The 19,322-nt window shown below is 37.7% G+C and overlaps 1 protein-coding gene across 4 annotated transcripts in view; it reads left to right on the top strand.

Moving 5' to 3' along the window:
• Nucleotides 1–19,322, top strand: part of PRPF18 (pre-mRNA processing factor 18) — a 49,003-nt gene that overhangs the window by 6,067 nt on the left and 23,614 nt on the right. For 2 of the 4 annotated variants that reach the window (XM_042944935.1, XM_042944934.1), the window contains exons 2-4: nucleotides 11,098–11,175; nucleotides 13,907–14,011; nucleotides 16,382–16,495. In XM_042944935.1, coding sequence (XP_042800869.1) covers nucleotides 11,098–11,175; nucleotides 13,907–14,011; nucleotides 16,382–16,495 — 297 coding nt within the window. Of the gene's footprint in view, nucleotides 1–5,053; nucleotides 6,511–11,097; nucleotides 11,176–13,906; nucleotides 14,012–16,381; nucleotides 16,496–19,322 lie in introns of those variants that run through there. The other 2 variants (XM_042944936.1, XM_042944937.1) reach the window with 2 other exon arrangements.

Raw genomic sequence — 19,322 nt, forward strand, 5'->3', positions numbered from 1 at the left:
ACCTGTGAAACTTTCACCCCAGTGAAGATAGTAAACATGCCCATCTCACCCCAGAGTTTCTTTTTGCCTCCTGGTCATCCTGCCTTCCTGCCCCTCCCTGCACCCCAAAACCACCCTGCTCACAGGCACCCGCTGATCTGCTTTCTCTTACTTTAAATTAGTTGCCATTTTCTAGAGTCTTGCGTGAATGCAATCATTCAGTATGTTTTCGGTCTTGTTTATCTTCTTTCATTCAGCCTAATCTTGAGATTCATTCTTGTGGTTCTGTGTATTGGTACTTAATTATTTTTTACACTGAACAACATTCCACCATTGAATGGGTATACCCAGTTTGTTTATTCATTAAACTATTGGAAGACCTTAGGGTTGTTGGCAGTTTTGGGCTGTTAAAATAGAGCTACTGTGAACACTGCTATATGGGCTTCTATATGGACATATGCTTTCATTTCTCTTAAGAAAAGGCCAAGGAGTGGGATGATTGGGTCATGGAGTAGGATGTTTAACTTTTGTTTTTTAAAGAGGTTCTGTTAGATTGGGTGTTATTTCTTGCATACAGTTTTATAAAATTTAATGTTTTATAGTATATATAATTATGAAACATTTCATCTGTGCAAAGCATATTTTTGTGTAGATTTCTGCTTGGGATGTTATCAGTGGTAAAATACAGCCAACAGGGATTCGTTACCACTTCATAGTTCTTTCATTTTGAAAAGTGTTGTGTCTTTTTTTTTTTCCCCTTTTGATGAGGACTTCTAAGATTTACTTTCACCAATTTTCAAATACATAATACAGCATTTTTATTTATTTATTTTGAGAGAGAGAGAGAGAGAGAGTGTGAGTGTGTGAGTGTACAAGTGGGGGAGGGCCAGCGAGAGAGGGAGAGAATCCCAAGCAAGCTCCATGCCACTGATGTGGCCTGATGCAGGCTTGAACCCACGAACTGTGAGATCATGACCTAAGCCAAAATCAAGTGTCGGGTGCTTAACTGACTGAGCCACCCAGGTACCCCTATAATACGGTATTATTAACTATAGTCACTATGCTGTACATTATATCTCTTTGAGTTGATTATTTTATAACTGGAAGTTTGTACCTTTTGATTGTCACCCAAGCCCCCTAACCCCTCAACCTCTGCCTCTGTGTACCTATGAGTTTGGTTTATTGTTAAAATTCCTCATATAAGTGAGATCATACGTTATCTTTCTTCTAACTTACTTCACTTAGTGTAATACCCTTGGGATCCATCCATGTTGTTGTAAAAGTCAGGATTTTATTTTTTATGGCTGAATAATACTCCATTTTGTGTGTGTGTGTGTGTGTGTGTGTGTGTGTGTGTGTGTGAGAGAGAGAGAGAGAGAGAGAGAGAGAGATTTTTTAATCTATTCATTTATCGATGGACAAGTTTTTTCCATACCTTGGCTATTGAAAATATTGCTAAAATGAATATGAGGGTGCATATATCTTTTCAAAATAGTGTTTTCATTTTCTTGGGATAAATACCCAGAAGTGCAGTTGCTGAATGATATGGTGCTTCTCTTTGTAAGTTTTGGAGGAGCCTCCACACCATTTTCCACAGTGGCTGTACCAGTATACGTTCCCGCCAACAGTGCACAGGGGTTCCTTTTTCCCCACATCCTCACCAGCACTTGTTATTTCTTGTCTTTTTTTGATAATAGCATTCTGACAGGTGTGAGGTGCTATCTCCTGGCTTTGGTTTGCATTTCCCTGATGATGAGTGATGTTGATTAGCATTTTTTCATGTATCTGTTGGCCATCTGTACATCTTTGGAAGAATGTCTATTCAGACCCTCTGCTCTTTTTTAAAGTTGGATTATTTTTTTTTATGCTATTTAGTTGTATGGGTTCGTTGTATATTTTGGATGTTAACCCTTTATCATGTATGTGATTTGCAAATACCTTTTATTTTGTGGATTGTCTTTTTGTTGATGGTTTTGTTACTTGGCAGAAGCTTTGTCGTCTTTGTAGTCTTTGTAGCTTTGAGAAGCTTTGTAGTCTCGCTTGCTAGTTTCGCTTTTGTTGTCTTTGGTTTTGGAGTCGGACCGAAAAACTCGTCAAGACCGATGTCAAAGAGTTTACTGCTGGTGTTTTCTTCTAGGAGTTTTCTAGGTCATAAATTCAACTCTTTAATCTACTTTGAATTACTTTTTGTGTATGGTTTAAGATTGTAGTGTAAATTCTTTGGCATGTGGCACTCCAGTTTTCCCAGCACCATTTTTTGAACAGACAACCTTTTCCTGTAAATGTTTGGCTCCCTTGTACATTAATGAGTTTTACATGCATGGATTTATTTCAGGGCTCTCTATTTTGCATTCATCTATGTGTCTGTTTTTATGCTACTCCCATACTGTCTGGATTACTATTGCTTTGTATCATAGTTCTAGATGCAGGTGCTTGATGCCTCCTGCTTTGTTCTTTATCAAAATTATGTTAGCTGTTGGGGTCTTTTGGGGTTCCATACAAAGTTTAGGATTGTTCTATTTTTGTGAAAAATGCCATTGGAATTTTGATAGGGATTGGATTGAATTTATAGATTGCTTTGAATAGTAGGGACATATTCACAGTACAGGCATACCTTGGAGCTTTTGCGGGTTTTGTTCCAGACCACTGCAATAAAGCAAATATTGGAATAAAGTGAGTCAGATGAGGTTTTTGGTTTTCCAGTGCATATCAAAATTATGTTTGCACTGTACTATTAAGTGTGCAGTAGTATTAGGTCTATGAAAATAAAACTTAACTTAAAAATATTTTATTGGTAAAATATGCTAACCAGCATCTACACTTTTGGTGAGTTGTAATCACTGATCTCAGATACCATAGCAAAAATAATAAAAATGAAAAAGTTTGAAATATTGCTAGAATTAGCAAAATAGGGCACAGACACAAAGTACACAAATGCCGTTGAACAAATGGTGCCAATAGACTTGCTCAATGGAGGGTTGCCACAGATCTTCAGTTTGTAAAAGATGGAGTATTCGTGAAATGCAATAAAGTGAAGGTCAATGAAACGACATATACCTGTAACTAGTTCCTGCAGTCCAGGGGCACGGACCATCTTTGCATTTATTTGTGTCTTCAGTTTCTTTCATCACTGTCTTAAGAGTTTTCAGTGTACAGCCCTTTTATTTACCTCCTTGGTTACATTTATTCTTAGGTAGTTTATTCATTTTGATGTTGTTGTAAATGGGATTGTTTTCTTAATTCCTCTTTCTCATACTTTGTTATTAGTGCATAGAAACGGCAATTTTTGTACATTGATTTTTGTATCCTGCAGGTTTACTGAATTTATACTGAATTCACTTCTGACATCTTTTTGGTGCAGTCTTTAGGGGTTTTCTATGAATAATATGTCATCAGCAAATATTGACGGTTTTACCTCTTCATTTTGGAATTTGCTTGGATGGGTTGCTGTGGCTACGACTTCTAATACTATGTTGAATGAAAGTGGTGGGAGTTGACATCCTCGTCTTGTTCCTGACCTTAAAGGAAAAGCTTTCAACTTTTTACCACTGAATATGATGTTATGTGTGGGCTTGTCATATTTGCCCTTTTTATGTTGGTATGTTCCCGCTATACCACTTGGACAGTTTTTATCATAAATGGATGTTGAGTTTTGTCAAATGCTTTTTCTGCATCTATTGAGATGGTCATAAGATTTTTTCCCTCCATTTTGTTAATGTGGTATATCACATTGATTTGTGGGCATTGAATGAGCCTTGCATCCCTGAAATAAATCCCACTTGTCATGGTGTATGATTCTTTTAATAAATTGTTGAATTCCGTTCATTAATACTTTGTTGAGATTTTTTTCATCTATATGCATCAGGAATACTAGCCAGTAGTTTTCTTTCCTTGTGGGATCATTGTGTGATTTTGGTATCAGGGTAATGTTGGCCTTAAAATGAGTTTGGAAATGTTTCCTGCTCTATTTTTTTTTTTTTTTTTTTTTTTGGAAGTGTTTGTGAAGGATGAGTTCAGTTCTTTGACTGGTAGGATTCACCAGTGAAGCCATCTTGTCCTGGAGTTTTGTTTTTTGGGAGGACTTGCATTACTGATTCAGTCTCCTTACTAGTAATTTGAAATTTTCTATTCCTTCATAATTCAGACTTGGAAAGTTGTAGATTTCTAGGAATTTACCCATTTCTTCTAGGTTGTCCAGTTTGTTGGTGTATAATTATTCATAGTAGTCTCTTAGGATATTTTGTGTTTCTGTGGTATCATTGTAATGTCTCTTCTTTCATTTATGATTTTATTTGAGCACTTTTTTTTTTACTTGATAAATGTAGCTGAAGGTTTGTCAATTTCCAGAAAACAAAAAACAAAAAACAAACCCAAAACAAAACAAAAACCCAAAACCCAAAACAGCTCTGAGTTTAATTGATCTCTTTTTAATTGAGTTCATTTATTTTTGCTCTGGTATTCGTTAATTCCTTCCCTCTACAAACTTTGGGCTTCATTTGTTCTTTTTCTCAGTCCTTGAGGTGTGAAGTTAGGTTTTGAGATTTTTCTTGTTTTCTGAGGTAAGCATTTATTGATAGGAGTTCCCCTCTTAGAACTACTTTTGCTGCGTCCCATACATTTTGGTAAGTTGTGCTTCGATTTTTATTTATTTGAAGGTGTTTTTTGATTTCTCCTTTGGTTTCATTGACTCATTGTTTGTTCAGTAACATGTTTTCCTTTTGTAATTGATGTCTAGTTTCATATCATAGTGGTTGGAAGAGATGGTTGATGCGATTTCATTCTTAAATTTATCAAGACTTGATTTGTGGCCCCATTCATGCTTTGTCCTGGAGAATGTTCCATGTGCACTTGAGAAGAATGTCTGTTCTGCTGCTTTTTTCTTTCCTTTTTTAATGTTTATATATTTTTGAAGGTGAAAAAGAGAGAGAGACAGAGCATGAGCAGGGGAGGGGCAGAGAGAGGGAGACACAGCATCCCAAGCAGGCTCCAGGCTCTGGGCTGTCAGCACAGAGCCCGACATGGGGCTTGAACCCACAAACTGTGAGATCCTGACCTGAGCCTAAGTCTGACACTTAACCGACTGAGCCACCCAAGCAACCCCCTTCTGCTGCCTTTGGATGGAATATTCTGCATACATCTGTTAAGTCTGTCTATTCTAACATGTCATTTAAGGCATTGTTTCCTTATTATTTTTTTCTATCTGGATGATCTATCCATTGATGTAGCATTGTGTCTCTTTAAATTGTGTGTGTGTGTGTATCCTCCCATATGGTATATTACTTGAGGGATTTTAAGGCTTATTTTCATAATTCAGCAAGGTGTTAACCTTGCCACATACTTTGATCTCATGTATAGTATCTTTGCATATTCAGGCTGTATATTTATATTTGTTGGCTTTCCAGTGTGTTTTTTTTACAACTCTTGATGATGTTTCTGTCTCATTTATCTAAACACTAAAAACCTTAACGTGATTGAGGAATGATGATTCTAAATTAATGAAATGCTGACAGTCATGGGTGAATGTTTTAAATTTTGATTTTCCTTTATTAGTGTTGGCAGACATTTCAGGTGGTACAGTAGATACACTTCTGCACTTTAGACCTATGGACCTCAGTTTTATCATACAGAAAGTACAACGTAGAGTCCAAGAATAACATTTGTAAAGCAGCATGTAGGAATTAGGTTCTGACTTAAAAAGGAGAAGTACTTTTGTATACCCTTTGCAGGTTGTCTTTAAAATCAGGGAGAAAGGTTAGGTGCTGGAAAAAAAAAAAAGGTGCTTTAGGAGAGAATCTAAAGAAATTTAACCATCAGTCCATATGCTGTCTTAAAATGTGTACCACCCACTTTTATTTAGACTTTTGTGTTTGTAGGTCTTTATTCATTCTGTAGTGAATTCAACAAACTTAGAGCTTGAGAATTGTGACTACAGTTAGAAAGGAAAGCAGATTTGTGAAATGAGTGAACAAGCCCTAAAATCTGATCGTGGCCACATTTCTCGATAGCTCTGTAACTTTGGGCAAGTCGTCTAACCCGCCTGAGTTACCTGTAAAGGGGCTGAATCACTGATTCTCAAGTTTTAATGCTGTACAATTTTAATTGTCATCAGTGTGTCCCCAGCACTTTGTATTTCAAAGTGTATTTTCAGTGTGCTTTATAAAACAATGTTTTACAATTAGAGAAGTTTTAGTTGCTCTTTTAAACTCTTCTGTTTTACTAAATATAAGGTATCTAAAGATGACATTTGAAACATGGTAGGGAACCTTTTGTTTTAGACACCCTTTGATGTCATGAAATAAAGGGTCATGTAGTACCAAGCAAAATATTTTTATTTTTCTCATTATAATTCTAAAATGAAAAGCAAATTTAACAATTTTATCATTAATAATTCATTCAAATGATTCAAAATTCCAGACCTACTGAAGAGTACAATAAAGTTTCCTTCTAACCCTTGTCTCCAGGCCGCCCAATTCCCCTCCTCCGCAGCAGCTAACATTCATGCATGTGAAACACACGTGGAAAAGGATCCAAGTGGGTGTATAGTCTTTCTTCCTCTTCTTAAATATAATGTAGCATAGTAGGTCTACTCTTCTGCACTTGATTTTTTTCATTTATCACAATATAAAATCAACTTAGCGTTTAAAACTTGTTTAACAGAACTGGACAAAATTTTGAAATGGTAAAGGGAGAAACTGCCGTTACTAAAATGGAAGATGCTGGAAATAAAATCATTAGGGAGAGTAATGCCTTAATATGTTTTAATAAATTGAAAAATCTAAGTGAAGTGACTAAAAGATAATATTAAAAACACAAGAATTAGAAAATCTGAACAAATGAGTAAATGAGGAAGAAATAAGAAAAGTCATCTGACAACCCAGAGGGTAGCTATTGAAGGAGGAGCTAGCAGTTGAACTGAAGACTGCCTAAGATCAGTCGCAGAAGATTCTTTGCATTTGCACTGTGGACACTGTTGATGACCTCAGGATTTTTCACTGGAGCAGTAAGAACAGAGGCCAAGTTGTGGCAGGGCTGCAAAGAGAACTGGAAGTGAGGACGTGGATACAGAGGAGAGAAAACATGTTCGTGTAGTTCTGTTGTAAATGACGCTTAGCATCCTACCTTGTGCAGAGCAAGGAATATTTACGGTTGGAGTCTTGAGCGTATTTAAGTGGTAATGGCAGAGGGAAAAGGTGCAGATGCTGAAGAGAAAATAGTAATGGGTGATGAGAAGTCCCTGAGGAAGGCGGGAGGAATTGAGAAACGGGGTGCAGCTGGAAGGGACTGGCCTTAGGCAGGAGGAAGACTTCCTTTTTGCTTCCGAAGGGAAGAAAGGCTTGGTGCTGGGCGGACTTCCTGTTCCATGGCTTCCGTCTTCTCTGTAACAGAGTGGCTTAGTCATTTGCTGAAAATAAGGGGAGAGAGGATGGGAGAAGAGGTTTAAGCGAGGGGAGAATATGTACTGGTCAGTGTAGAGAATATACTGGAGAAAAAAACTAAATAGATCCGTGGGTGGCATTGAGTGGAAACCAAGTGGTTTCCCAACATTGCCCAGCACCCTGGGTGCAGGCATGGAGAAGGCCAGCAAGGGGGTTCTACTAGGCCCCGGATTGTCACTTCTTGATATCAGGACCCCTTTGTGTGCTTAACTTTTGGCTCTGGAGAGCTTTTTGTTTACGTAGGGTATGTTTATTGATAATTACTCTCTTAGAAATCAAAACTGGGAAATTTAAAAATATATTCTATATTTACTTGTATTTTATACGATAATTAGCCCATGTGTGTTAACATAAATGTTTGTGTGAAAACTGTATTGCGAAACAAAGAAATTTAGCGAGAGGATTGATGTCATTTTAAAGTTTTGCAATTCTCTTTAATCCCTGGCATATTAGAAGGCAGGTGAGTTGTCCCGTTTCTCCATTCAGCCTGTTGTGACGTGTTGTTTTTGTTCAAGTATATGAAGAAACTTCATCCTCAAACAGATATTTGGAAAAGGTGTAGTATTTTAATAGCCTTTCAGATAATTGTGGATATTCTTTGATGCTGTACCAAAACTACACAAATGGTAAGTTTCTTAAAGATTAGAGTTTGGATTCTGACCCATATCAGTGAACTTTTTTTTTTTTTTTTTAAGATTTTATTTATAAATAATCTCTGTACCCAAGTTGGGGCTTGAAGTTAGAACCCTGAGATCAAGAGGTGCACACTCCACCAATGAGCCAGCCAGGTGCCCATCAATGAACTTTTTTGTATATTACAGTCTATTGATCTATTTTCCAGATCTTTTCTGAACTATTCTGCTTGTAGATCTTTTGCCTATGCATAATCTTGAAACTTGTTGATTTTGTACTGTCATGGTTTGCTGAGCTACATAGGTCTTCTACATGTTATGTTCTTGAAATGATACATATCACCACTGATTGACCAGAAAAACCTTTTAGCATTGGGAAACCATCAAGTTCACAGTGGTGGCTGCAAGTTTACCACCATTCTGATCTTTGCTTGAAGGATGGAATTTCATCATTGGCAACAAATATTACTCTTTTCCTTTCAGTAATGGGCTTGCTTTGTTCGGTTTTGAGAAAATGTCTGCCAAATAGGAGACAGCTATCATAGTTCATTATGTAGCAGAACTGCTTGTATGTTTGATTTCATCCTACCAAATGTAAAAAGATGATAATACTCAGGGGTTGAGATTTAGTGGAATTGTACTGTATCGTGATATTGAAGAGGAGTGCCTGGCTGGCTCAGTCAGTGGAGCATGGAACTTTTGGGGTTGTGAGTTCGAGCCCCATGTTGGGTGGAGAGCTTACTTAAAAATAAAATCTTTTTTTAAAAAAGTTTCTGCATAGACACTGGTGTTTTTATTTTTTCTGCATGTGCTTGCTGGGAAGAAGACGGTGAACTCTGAGATGTGAATAAAAATAATTTTTATTTATGCTGAGGTTCCAGTGGCTTTCCTCACCTTGGCTTTTGTACCATCAGTGAAAGTGAAAGTGTGAGCACAGTGAAAATGGAGCACATAACCTCTTAGTATTATTACGATAATGTGTTTGACCTTTTAGAACCCCTGACAAGGTCTTTAGGACCCCTAGAGGTCCATGAACTACCTTGGACAATTGATACTCTAGGCTAAGATTTTGTTGGGTATAGTCAATGGAATTGAGATGTGGTAGTAAAAGATACTGTAAAGATTGGACCACAGACTGAGGCTTGGAGAGTCCTTTACTTCTGAGAGGATACGAGTCTGTGCTTGTCAACTTGTTTACGTGACATATGACAGTTCATGCTACGTGGTCATAAGAAACAATTGATGCTGAGATCAGATTTGGGGAGTGAAGAACTGTAGCTTGCAATACTGGATCCGTTCAGAGACTTTAAGGACCTGAGTTCTAGTTGTGCGTGTTAGTTACAAGGCTCAGTAAGTTGTGGGGATGTCACCTGCCCTTTCCAACTCTCTGCTCTCTCACCTCTAAACTGGGATTAGTATTATTTTGCTCCCACCTTTCTCAGGGTAGCTTTGATGTTTGGATGATGCAATCAGTTCCTTACCCCAGGTCATAACCTTCAGCTTTGCATCTGTAAAGCTGTTCGTTTGTGGTGGATGAGTCAGTAAATGTTGAGCTAATGAACTTTAACAAAACTGTTGATCCTGAGGATTCTAAACATACACAAAAATAGAATTATAGGATGAACCTCCATCTATCCTTGTCTCGCGTTCTTTTATAAACAAGATAGGATCACACCCAACAAAATTACATTTGGGTCCTTAATACCATTAATATCCTCTCACGTTCAAATGTTCCCAGTTGAATTAAAATATGTACATAGACATTTTTACAGTTGGTTTGTTCAAATCAGATCCACACAGAATCCACTTGCTTGTTAACTTTGTTAACTACGACTCTTGGTTTCTTTTAATCAAGAACATTTTCATTCTCCCCCATTTTTTATGCCAGTAACTTGTTAGAAAAACTGGCTACCTTGATAAACGTCCCAGTATTTGCTTCCCAGTGATGGTGTTTCGCTTATTTCCCTATTCCCTACGTTTCTAATAAACTGTAAATTAGACCTAAATGGTTAGATTCACTTGCAGCTTTTTGGCAAGAATACTTAGTAGATGTGCTGTATACTTCCTGTGTGTATCACAGGGGAGACACACAATGTTTTCCTGATGCCAGGCTTGATCAGGGCATTCAAGTGTAGCAGTCTAATCTGCCCGTTGTTCACCATCAACCTTTCTTGTCATGGTCCTGGCATCCATGATCATGGCCGGAGTGAATGAGCTTGGGAACTATGAGGTACTGAAATACATGTATGGAGGTACCATTGAGGTACCCTTATAATTACTACTAATAAAGTAGGGCAGTATCTTTATTTGAGCTAAATCGTTACTGGAATAATATCCAAATGGCACAACTGTAGACGGAACAACGTCCAAATTAGGGAATGTAGATTTAACAGCAAGAATGATTTTGTATATAGTATAGAAAGAACTAACTTTTTTTTTTCTCCTACAGACTTAGAGCTGGTCTCATAACATTGAATCATATAAAACAAATAACTTTAAACGATCTTGCTAATTGCTAATAAAGACTCACACCATTTTATGTCTAGATTAAGAATTAATATGATTTTAAGAGTTGATCAGTACAAATATAATTAATTGGTACAGAAAGATTCCAAGTGACAAAAAGATTTTGGACACACCCTAGGAGCTCTCTGGGTAATGGCAGTTAAGATGTCAGATAACAGTTAACCATAATCTTTGATTGTTTCTGTTGGAAGAAAATAATTAAAGCATCCTATTTTTTGTAGTTCCTAATGAATTCATTTGTAGAAATTATCATTGAACCTAAACATTGGGGAATTAAATGAAAACAACGTGAACATTTGGAAAATATTGTTGGTTTCTTCTCTTTGCTGGATATGCCTGTTAAAATGATACTGCAAGAAAAAGACTTCATACTTAGAGCAGATAGAAGACAGATGGCATGTTGAGGGATTCAGTATACTATACCCGGCTTTACCATGCTCTTGATAAACTCAAGTGTTGGTAGGTTGCCTACGGAACATGAAATTTTACCCAGGGACCTATTAACGTACTTCTTTCTTCAATAGGAAAATAAAAAGTATTTCAAGCGTAGTGAACTTGCCAAAAAAGAAGAGGAAGCGTATTTTGAAAGATGTGGCTACAAGGTAGGGCGCTCTGCTTTTGTGTTAAGTCGTATATTTCTGAGTTTAAATTTATATAGCTGTTGTTAAAGTGACAAAATTATTGATCTCTGTTCAATTTATCAATGTTATACGTTAGCCTATAAATGAGAAGCCATCGGGAGAGGTAGGAGTTTTTTTTCTTTTTTCTTTCTTTTTTTTTAAATCTTGAATTCAGGCAAATACATGCATGCCTTCTGGCTTGGAATGGTTTGGCTTTTGTGGACAGCATGAAGTGGCTTGAGATCAAAGCTTGAATTTTGTTTCTTTGAATTTTTTGGGTCTGATTCCGCCTCATCTTCATCTCCACCAACCACCAGCTTCTCCCCCCACCTCTCCCAATAAAAGTCCATTTTAAAGGGTTTCAAAACATTTTACTCATTCGACCACAACCGAGGTGGTAGCACCTTGTGGTGTTTCCCCACTTTCACTGGAATATTTTAAGCCATTGTTTTTATGTTTGCATTGTTAATAGTTCCTTTTGGCCCCAAGTACCTCTGCCTGAGGCAGAATGCCATGTAACACTGTGCTTTTGTGTGATAAGGTCTAGTGTGTAGAGAATGTATAGAAATATTAGAAACGAATGAGTGGCCTGGAAGACTGTCTATTTTAGAGGCATGACTCAAAGTGTCCTTGAGGTTACCCTATTATCATCCTATCCAACTCTTCTCCTAGTTGGATAACATATTGGGGTTTTTATTGGGAGGGGTTAAATGTTATGAGGTGAAGTTGAGGTTTAAATCATTTTAAAAGAAGACTGTATCTAGTTTAATACTTTCTTAAACAAGACCGAGAAATTGTGTTGAAATACTTGTGCCAAATCCTAAATTTGACAGTAACTTTTTGCTTGTGAACCATGTGTATAATATAATACTCTTGTGCATGTAATGGGGAAAGTCTGGAGATCAATTTATCTGGCATAGCATTTCTGAAAGGAAGCATGAGGAATGCGAATGGTATGTATATGCATTTGGTTTTATTTCGTAGTGTGGGCAGGGGGCAGGTATTGGAAATGTAGTTTTATGTTTCTCATGGATGTCTAAAATACAGAAGTTTGCATTTTTATTTTGATATTTTCCATAAATGTATGGATTTCACTCGCTTCTAGCTTAGGAAAAATAAAATACATTTTATGTAAATAGCCAGCGAATGGATACCAGGACAGAAGAATTCTCATCTTTTCTTGTCCATTGTTGTCTAACTCACACTTGGTCTGGAATGAGAATCGTTTACCATGGATTTAGTCTGCTGACTTGTTGCTTTCCCAGATGCCTAAATTTGAACCTTTTCAACGTTTTGGTCAAGTAGGAAAAGAATTAAAACCAGGCGGTTTTGCTTTGCTTACATTGCTTCAGTTATAGGTCAGTACTTTTTGCTTCTGTAGAGAAAAGCACTAAAGCAGAGGAACTACCGTAGAGACACTGCTGGTGGCATTGGGTCCAGCGGACAGAACGTAACTGGCGTTCTGTAATTAAGAGTGCTTGTCATCCCGAGAGTTTTGGAGAAATGCCTGTTTTTATGCTTAAAGAGAAAGCGCAGGCTTTTCTTTCTAAATCGTGTTTAATATTTCCTTTTTGGTAGTAATGAAAATGCAGCATGTCTCACTTCCATTCTCTTAGGAAAACTAGGTTCCATTTTTAAGGCTTGATGCCGATTTCGTTTGTGAAAATACAGGAGTTGATTTTTGTACCTCAGTTTTCTGTCAGCACTGTTAACATTAACCTAACAGTTAGCCATGAACCATAGAATCAGAAATGATATCATTTTTAACCATTATAGCCTGCTTAACGGAATGTGAGTATTTCTTTAATGTTGGCCTTCTATTTTTTATTTTATTTTTTAATCTTTTGGCATTTGAAATTAGTCCTATGATCAGGTGGGAAACCATGTTTCAGTATCTTTTTACAGACTACACCTTGGGGCTTACGAATTGTTGAACTTAATTTTCCTAAACTGTGAGCTGGACAGCAGACTCAGTACATGAAAAGATCCCTCCCGCCCCACCCCGCAGGTTCATACATACAAGAATGTCCATTCTTGGGAGTGGGGGGTGCGGGGTGGGGTATGAGGAGAAAGGTGCTGTCTCTCTGGTTGGTGCTGTTGTGCTGTTATTTCCCCCCAAGGTTCAGAGCTCGGTCTGTTGGCACATTGTGTGTAGCTTTGGGAGTATTTCCACATGTCCAGCAGTGGTCTCGGTGCTCTTGGAATCCCCCCTTTCAAAAAGGGGGGTAGGAAAAAGCAGGAGCTTGAGGCTTCACAGATTTCTTAGAAAACACTTTTTTTTTGTTTGTTTATTTCATTAAAACCCAGAACAAGGATCAAACAACCCTATGAGGTGATTTTCTCAAAGAGGAGAAGCAAGTTGATGGTTTTTAAGAAAAGAGTTTAACTTGTTTCGAGTCTAGGGAGAAACGAGCCTAAATTTTAGCTCTTGTAGGTTTTAGATTTTAGAAATCATTATACATTTGTCGCTTTTCAGTAGCAAGGGTGCTATCTCCTTGTGTGTGTGCTTGCTGGCTGTGTCCCTGAGACGGTGAAGTTTGATGAGTTCTCAAATGCAGGCACATTTATTAGGAGTTCCTCAGTGGAACATTTAGGAAACCTCCAATATTTAAAACCTGTTTAATTTCCATGAGCAGTTAATGCATAGAATGATCAGTACTAGCTGTATTATACTGTAAAAGCTGAATTTGATTTCTTTTGGCTATTAATATAGATACAGCCAAAAGAGGAGAACCAGAAACCATTAACTTCTTCGAATCCTGTGTTAGAACTTGAACTTGCAGAGGAAAAGTTACCCATGACTCTTTCTAGGCAAGAGGTAAGTTTATGTATGAGTGTTTCATGAAAAAAAGAAAAACCTCCACAGCATTTGCATTTATTTCCATTTCTTTCCAGTAAGTTTTATGTCATCATTGCCTACATAACGTGACCTACTGGATTAAAATACTGTGCAGTATTCATGAAGTTCTAAATCTTTGCTTTTCTTGTTATTCTTGAACTTTTAAAAGAATATGTTTCTAAACTTTAGAAACTAAACACATTGTTCTAAATAAGTGTATACATTCTAAGTAATTATCCTTAAGTTACTTGTCTAAATTATTTTACTTTATTTATTTTTAGTTTTTTAAATGTTTATTTATTTGGAGAGAGGGGAGGAGAGTGCAAGCAGGAGAGGAACAGAGAGAAAGGGAGAGAGAGACTCCCAGCCTGCGCTAATGGTGCAGAGCCTGACGTGGGGCTCGATCTCATGAACCATGAGATCATGACCTGAGCCGAAATCAGGAGTCAGGTACTTCACCGACTGAGCCACCCAGGCACCCCTAAATTGTTTTAAAAATACTGTTTTATAACTTTCTCTGAATATGTCTTAATAGGTCAAAACACAGAGATCTGTGTAATTTTTTATGACTACATAATTTCCCATAATATTTTTAAAGCCAATTATTCTTTTAAAAACCAAATAGTGGGGCGCCTGGGTGGCTCTGTCGGTTAAGCGTCTGACTTCAGCTCAGGTCATGATCTCACAGACCGTGAGTTCGATCCCCGCGTCAGGCTCTGGGCTGATGGCTCAGAGCCTGGAGCCTGCTTCCGATTCTGTGTCTCCCTCTCTGTCTGCCCCTCCCCCATTCATGCTCTGTCTCTCTCTGTCTTAAAAATAAATGTAAAAAAAAAAAAAATTTTTTTTTTTAAATAAAAAATAAATAAATAAATAAAAACCAAATAGTAATGGTCCTTTAGATTGCTTTAGCACATCCCTCTTAGAAATCATACTAAGATGAGCATCCTTCTACAGATGGCATTGCGTGCATGCTAACGTATGGTTATTTCTTTTGGAAGATTTGTGAGAAGCATGGTTTCTGCAGTCTGTTGAGTAAAGACTGAATGTTTCTACGACTTGGGGTACATAGGACCGCCAGGCTCTGTAGACAGGTTATGCTACTTTGTGCTCTCAGCTACAGTGCTTTTTAGACTCTAGTCAGGACCAACTGTTCTTTTTCTTAAAAAGCCAAAAACAACAACAAAAACATCTCAAGAAAGTCATGTGACATAAAGAATTCAAACTATATAGAGCGATACAAAACAAAAATGAACTTTGAACGAAAGGAAACTTACAGAGGAAAGGATGATCTGACTCTAAAAGCTGTCATGTGAAAATTAGGTGAAAGGAACTTGGAATACCTAGCCCCAAGAGAAGAATATTGGGGACACAAAAGAAAAAAAAAATCCATTGACAGTAGCTGTAATTTTGGAAAAGAATTTAGTGTTCTTGTGGTTGCATAAAGTAGAACTAAGGCATATTGGTAGAATTCTGAGGGAGGGAGGTTTTAGTTTATTTTGAGAAGTAAAACATATGTGAAAGTATGTGTCCAAAATTGGGACGGCCTGTTTCATGACGAGGTGTGATCCCTGGCTTTTGCCCGACAGGCCTGGCAGAGGTGTTTTGGAAGTCATGTCTGCCTTGATTGGAGATAGCATTGGATGGCCTCTTAAGCATCTTTTTAATACGAAGCTTTGGTTAATTCAGTGGGAGCCCTACCAATGGTTTCTGTGCCACTATTTATGTTTCCAGATAAAATTCTTTCTTGTTACTTGAGAACAATTTTGGATCAACCTTTATTTTTCACAATTAAAATTTATTTTTTTCTTATGAGATGCAACATGGATACAAAGAGTGTATAAAACATGCGTGTGCAATATAATGGGTAATGACAAAAAAACCCCAGGTAACGATCACGCAGGTCAAGAAAGAGTATTTCCAGCCCCTCAAAAGCCTTACTGGTGCCCCGCCCTGATCCTAACTCCCATCTCTTCTGAGGGTAAGTTTTTGGTTTTTAATGGAGCATTACAGTGCTGACTCCAGGCTCTGGTCAGTGAGTTCTTGGATGACTCTAGACTTTATTTTCCTTCTGTATTTAAAAGTTACCACTCCCTCCCATCTTCATGCTTTTCTTATGTATTCTGTTATCCAGATGGAGCCTTTGCCGAAACAGCCAAAGTACGCAAAACACGTTAGAGATTTTCAGATGTGACAGTAACTCACTAGATCTGTTCACGGAAAATTGAAGAAAAAATAAGGACAACTGACTTTTTCTATTTCAATTTTGAAATAATGTATTTGGTAACCTAAAGGAGGAATTATTATTACTAAAAACATAGGGATTACTATTATTACTGATTTTTTTACTAGGTTATCAGAAGATTGAGAGAAAGAGGAGAACCAATCAGACTATTTGGAGAAACTGATTATGATGCATTTCAGCGTTTAAGAAAAATAGAGATCCTCACACCGGAAGTTAACAAGGTAAGAAGTCAGGACAAAACTCGGAGAATATCACTGTACCACATAAACTAGAATAGTATGGGGTTTGAGCACTTGCGTTGTTCTAGGCAAAAATGGAACAATGAAGTTGCCAGATTACTGCTGCTGAAGTAAATCTTTAACGTTTAATTTTTTAAAAAGCACCCGTCTAATTTAATTAAAAGCACCTATCTTAAGCATACAGTTCAGTGCATTTTGACGAATTCATATAAGCATGTGACCACCACCCTTATGAAGATGCACAGTGTTTTTCTCACACAGGAAAGTCACCTAGTGCCCCTTCTTAGCCAGTCCTCCTATTCCATCTCCTCCATGTGTGCACAACCACCTTTGAAAATTCTATCGCAGTAGGTTAATTTTGCTTGTTCGAGTATGTCATGTAGATGGAGTCATGAGAGCATGTCTGGCTTCTTACTCTGAGCATAGTTTTTAGATTCGTCGTTGTTACTGCAGAAATCAGTAGTTGTCATTGGTGATGATCTTCATTTGTCTGAATATACCACCGTTTGTGTCCAAATTTGGGCTATTAAGAATAAAACTGCTCTGACTAGTCTTTTTTTCGTTTTTTTTGAGAGAGCATGCTTGCGCGCCCAAGTTGGGGAGGGGCACAGACAGAAAAAGAGAGCATCCCAGGCAGGCTCAGCGCTGAGCAGCGTGGGGCTCAGTCCCATGAACTGACATCATGACCTGAGCCGAGATCAAAAGTCGGACACTTACTCAACTGAGCCACCCAGGCACCTGCACAAGTCTTTTTTGGGTCTGTGTTATTTCTCCTGAGTAAATAAAGGTTACATCTCTTGGTAAATACCTGAAGTAGAAGGGCTGAATAGTAAGAGTAAATGTATGATTAAGTTCTTTAGAAATGCCAAGTATTTCCAAATGTCCTCAGCCTTTTTTATTGTAAGTGTTTTAAATTGTAACCATTCTCTTGTAGGTGTAGTAGTATTTCAGTATTTAACTGTAGTTCTATTTATAGCTCCCTGGTAACTAAAGGTAATGAACATCTTTTCATAGACTTACAGCCTGTATATTTCTCTGTGCAGTATGTGTAAAAATCTTTTGTTCATGTTTTAATTAGGTTGCTGGTCTTCTTACTTTTGAATTCTAGGAGTTCTTTATATATTCCTGAATACAAGTCCTTTGTCAGATATACAGATACATGTTTTATGACTCTTTTCTGCTAGGTTTTGGCTTACCTGTTCTCTTCATGGTGTCTTTTGATGGGCAGAAGTTTCAAATTTGGATGGAATCCACTTCTTTTTTATGGTTGCTGCTTTTGGTGTTTTGCTTAAGAAATATTTGCCTATCCCACGGTTTTGGAGAGATACGCTTCTGTACTTTGTCTAAAAGGTTAATAGTGTTCGCTCTTACACATAGGGCTCTGATAAGCATATGGGTTGTCTTGGTGAATATTCCATGGACTTTTGAAAAGAATGCATTTTATACGCTGGGTAAATGTCAGTTACCCAATGGTAGTATTGTTCAGCTCTTCTGTGGCCTTAGTAACTAATCTGCTCTGTCAGTTACTGAGGGATAGCTGGGGTGACCTATGGCTGTGTAACAGATCACCCCAAAACTTAGTAGCTTCCGACAGTTTATTATTGTAAAATCTTTCTTGGTCCTATATGACTAACAAACCATCCTGAAACTTAGTAACTTAATTAATGATATCTCACAATTCTGTAGTTTGGGGGTACACTGGGCAGTTATTTGCTTGTGTTCTTGCATGGGGTTGCAGTCAGATGAGGGCCGACTGTGGTCATGTGAAGGATCCCTGGACTGACCTCCCAACTACATGGTATCTTAAAGGTCCTTCCACGTGGTAGGATGTGTCCAAATTTCCTTCCTTTTTAAGGCTGAGTAATACTGTGTTGCGTGTATGGATCCCATTGTTTTTATCCATTCGGCTACAGTGGACATTTGAGTTGTTTCTACCTTTTGAGTTGTTTCTCACTTTTGGCAGTGAATACTGCCGCTGGCTTTGAACATAGGTTTACAAATATCTGTTCAGGTTCCTGCTTACACTTCTGTGTACATACCCAGATGTGGGATTGGTGGATTATGTAGCGATTCTGTGTTTAACTTTTTTCTTTTCAAGCATAAATGAATTTAAAAATTTTCTTCAGTTTTGTTTAATGTTCACAACAATCTTTTTAAAATTTTCAGTCCTTTTGAAAACCTTAACTCAGGGGCACCTGGGTGGCTCAGTTGGCTGAGCATCCAACTCTTGATTCTGGCTCAGGTCATGATCCCAGGGTCGTGGGATCGAGCCCCGCATCAGGCTCCAAGCTGAGTGTGGAGCTGGCTTGACATTCTCTATCCCTCTGTCCCTCTCCCCTCTTCTTGTCTGTATGTGCACCTTCTGTCTCTAAAACAAAACCTTAAAGTCTTAGACTGGTTTTTGTGATGCTTCATTTCACCAATATTTATTTCTCTTCTACATCCAGAGTCTCCTTCCTTGTTTGAAGATAGTATTAAAATATTAATGTGAACTATGAAATTATTATGTGATTTAATTTTTCTACTAGTCATACTTAATTACTTGAAAATTTTTCTAGTTATTAGTATTTATTACAACCTGCTGTATTTAAAAAAAATTTTTTTAAATGTTTATTCTGAGAGAGTGAGCACGAGCAGGGAAGGGGAGGGGAGGGGCAGAGAGAGAGAGGAAGGGAGAGAGAATCCCAAGCATGCTCTGTGATGACAGCGGGGCTTGAATTCACAAACCATGAGATTATGACCTGAGCCAAAAACAAGAGTTGGACGCTTAACTCTCTGAGCCACACAGGGTGTCCCCAACCTGTTGTAT

This window comes from Panthera leo, chromosome B4 (genome assembly GCF_018350215.1).
Source record: "Panthera leo isolate Ple1 chromosome B4, P.leo_Ple1_pat1.1, whole genome shotgun sequence".
In the NCBI taxonomy this organism is placed as follows: domain Eukaryota; kingdom Metazoa; phylum Chordata; class Mammalia; order Carnivora; family Felidae; genus Panthera; species Panthera leo.